Genomic DNA, 3274 nt, shown 5'->3' with positions numbered 1-3274 from the left:
TTCCTTTCTCTATTTTCATTAATGTTTTTATTTTATTATAAAAGAATAAAAAATAATTCCCTATTTATCGTTATAATAACTCAAACTTCTGACCTAATAGTTGAAGAAGAAGCGTCTTACCAATTGAATTGCACTACATTCTCCGCTCCATCATCATATATTAAGAAGGGCCTCACTGTCTTACAAGAAAAATGCTCAAAGCAACATTTTTATTTCCAATACACAATCAACTTAGTTAATTAATTTTGTATAAAAATTTACACAACAGAGGTACATATACTGTTTACATCATTCAATTCAAGCAAATTTATTCTACAATCGAAAAAATAGTTTTATAATAGACACGTTTCGAAGCCTCTATTTCTAATTCTAAGTAATTTCACACCCAACATCAACTAATCATCCTAAAAGAACCCCACAATGGTTTGGATTTAATATAAAGTGGGCTAATTTTTTACTATGAATATTTCAAATTTTATAGTTTGCCAGCGTGTGGATTTAAATGAATTAATTATACACAGCAAAGGGCAACAGCAAAATGGCAAGGGACACACAACAAACTGTGGGGCCCAAGCCCACCTAAATGACGTAAATGCCAAATCTGGGCCCACATCCATCAAAATTATTACAACTATTTGCTTTATCTTCAAATCAAAGCAATGAATTTTCATGCGGGGGTAAATTGGTAAATTTAGTGACTCCCGCGTCAATAGATTTTCCATTTTCAAAGGCAAATCGCCAGAAACCGCTCAACTGCTTTGAATTTTTCAACCTGGCTACTTTTCCTAGAGGAGATGACTACGGGAATCATTCCATTTTGAATTACATATTTACCCCCAATAATTGCATTTTGCTAGCTTTGAGATAAGAAATTTGTCATTGTCAAGTCAATCACTATTATGCCCTCCACAAATAATGATCACACATTATTTTTATAGAAGTAAAACCCAATTGCTTAATTCACTTCATATCTTCTTTTTTTGACCTTAGCGATATAAATTTATCACATTTTGGTCATCTAATTCGTACATTAATGGGGCACATTGATCGGTGCATGTCTTCTAATATCAATTCAAAAGAGTAATAAATACATATGGTTCAACTAGTAGTACAATCTATTTATGAATGCAAATGTGCAAAATTCTAATTTTTTTTAAAAAAGCAACTTTATAAAGTTGAAATTTGCATGTATTTTATTTTAAAAATATTATAAATAACTTAGTTATAATGTTTCACCGATTGTTTGATTGCTCTTATCGAAAATATGAAAAATAAATAAAGCTTCAAGACTAAGAGTGTTGAATGAAATTCGCAAAATAATCTTAATTGGCAACACTAATTTAAATTAGTCTAAACACTGCAAAAAATAAAGGATGGATTACATTAAAGAAAAAAGAACAACTAAATTCATAACCTCCCTATCTCTACGGTTCGCCACCGAAATTGAACATTTCAGCAGCCACCGGTCCGCACCTACCGGTTCTAAAACTATCACCAATCCTAATCTCACTGACTCTGAACCGGTGTCGTTGACTCCGGTTCAACGACCGTATCCTTCTTCTGCCGCATTTCCAAAACTTTCCGGTGGCTATTCGAATGCAACTCCTTCGAATAAGTCGGGCTAAAAGCCGGTCTATACTCGGGAAAGAGGCGGCCCGACTTGAACCGGACGCCACAAGCATTGCACAGCGTTTTCGGCCCCAGCGGTCCGGTTCGCCACTGCGGCGTCTTCTGCACCTGACAGTGCCTACATCTCCGGCCCAAAACCGGACTGGTCTCGCCATCGGTTTTCCGCTTTTGTTTCTTAAGCACCGGTTTTTCCGCGCTGGAGAACCACTCAACATCATGAACCGGGTCCGACCAAACAAACGAGGGTAAAGTGGAGGAGCCGTGCGACGACGACGTCGTCGAAGACGAGTCGACGGAGCTCAACGGCGCCGCCGCCAGATACCACGGCCGGCCGGTGAACCTCGGCCGCTTGCTCCTGGCTTTAACCGGAATCGGAATCGGGAAATACGGAGGCATAATTCGCTTCACCTCCTGCATCTTGTGAACCGGATGCGACCGGTTCACTGATAAAACTCCGGTTTGCGCCGTGAAAATTCCGGCTGGGCACAATAACGACACCTCCGACGTCGAATCATCCACAAATTGTGACAACCATTCCAAATTCTCGAAATCCTCAACCTATAATCCGAAAATTGAAAAAAAAAACAATAAATTTACAAGAAATAATTCTGAATTATTGCATGTTAATTAACTATGTTTTTAAAATCAGTTACCGGAGCGGTGAGCTCGGCGGAGAGGCTGTCGAAGTCACCGGAAAAATTGGAAGACGAAGAAGAGGAATAAACCGAATTTCCTTTCTGCGAAATATCCTCATCTTCCTGAGAAAAACAGAGCTCCTGAAAATCCTTCTCGGGGAGATCGAGGTTGAGCAGGTCCTCGACGGGAAAATCCTCGGAAACAACGTTGTTAACTCCGGTCAAACACCAAACGTCGTCGTTGTAATAAACTTGAGAATTCGTTTTCAAAGCCATTTGCGACAGGAAACTCGGTTTCAGCGCACGTGCCTCAATGCATTCCATTATTCAAAAATTCCCAAAAACCTAAAAAAGGAGCAAAATTCAATCAACAAATCCAGTTAATTGTTCCAAACCGAAATTCCTCATGCATATGTACACATATATATACCTTGATAGAAACAGTAGGCTAGAAATGAGAGAGAGAAGAAGAAGTTGAGCACAGAAATGAAGGCTGGTTCGTGGGCGAAACTGGTGGGGGTGTGGTAATGGTTTTTCCTTTTCCTTTTTGTATTTATATTTAATAAACTTTATAAAAATTGGGGTTGAAAAGATTGTGTATGGTATAATGGTGAGTTGTAACGCACTGTATAATTAACACGGGAGGCGAGATTTTTAATGAAGGAATGGCTGACTATTCATAGTTTTTGCATGGAATTGGACAATGGAAAAAGGTTAGATTGTTCGACTTCGGACCGTATCTACAGTTTCCACTAGGAATTTTCCATTGACCATTATTTGCTCAGTTTATGGATTAGAAAAGTCACATACTACTATTTAAGCTGGGTTATTTTATTTCCAATGTGGTCAACAATAAAATTGAGATATTTGAAATAGAAAATAGGCAAATTTTAATAATTTTAATGAGATTCGATATACTCCTATATAAATACATGTCATGCATAATAGATTACAAAATAAAATACTATATATTGTGAGCAGGTCAATTATTTCTTTTGTTTGAGTGGAGG

At 37.7% G+C, this 3274-nt stretch overlaps 1 protein-coding gene across 1 annotated transcript; it reads right to left on the bottom strand.

Annotated features, from left to right (window-relative positions):
- Positions 1-1298: 1298 nt before the first annotated feature.
- Positions 1299-2854, bottom strand: LOC125186651 (GATA transcription factor 5-like). The gene is made up of 3 exons (XM_048083064.1): positions 2695-2854; positions 2283-2609; positions 1299-2187 (listed from the first exon to the last, which is right to left on the bottom strand). The coding sequence occupies exons 2-3, from the start codon at positions 2586-2588 to the stop codon at positions 1507-1509; spliced, it is 987 nt and encodes a 328-aa protein (XP_047939021.1). The 5' UTR covers positions 2589-2609; positions 2695-2854; the 3' UTR covers positions 1299-1506.
- Positions 2855-3274: the final 420 nt, after the last annotated feature.

This window comes from Salvia hispanica, chromosome 5 (assembly GCF_023119035.1).
Source record: "Salvia hispanica cultivar TCC Black 2014 chromosome 5, UniMelb_Shisp_WGS_1.0, whole genome shotgun sequence".
Taxonomy (NCBI): domain Eukaryota; kingdom Viridiplantae; phylum Streptophyta; class Magnoliopsida; order Lamiales; family Lamiaceae; genus Salvia; species Salvia hispanica.
This window is presented reverse-complemented; position numbering and strand designations above follow the sequence as displayed.

Bases quoted from the DNA above. Each gene is read 5' to 3' on its own strand.
- LOC125186651 (XM_048083064.1), bottom strand. From the start codon at position 2,588: ATGGAATGCATTGAGGCACGTGCGCTGAAACCGAGTTTCCTGTCGCAA. The intron at 2,188-2,282 runs GTAACTGATTTT...TTCGGATTATAG, and splicing joins CCGCCGAGCTCACCGCTCCG to GTTGAGGATTTCGAGAATTT.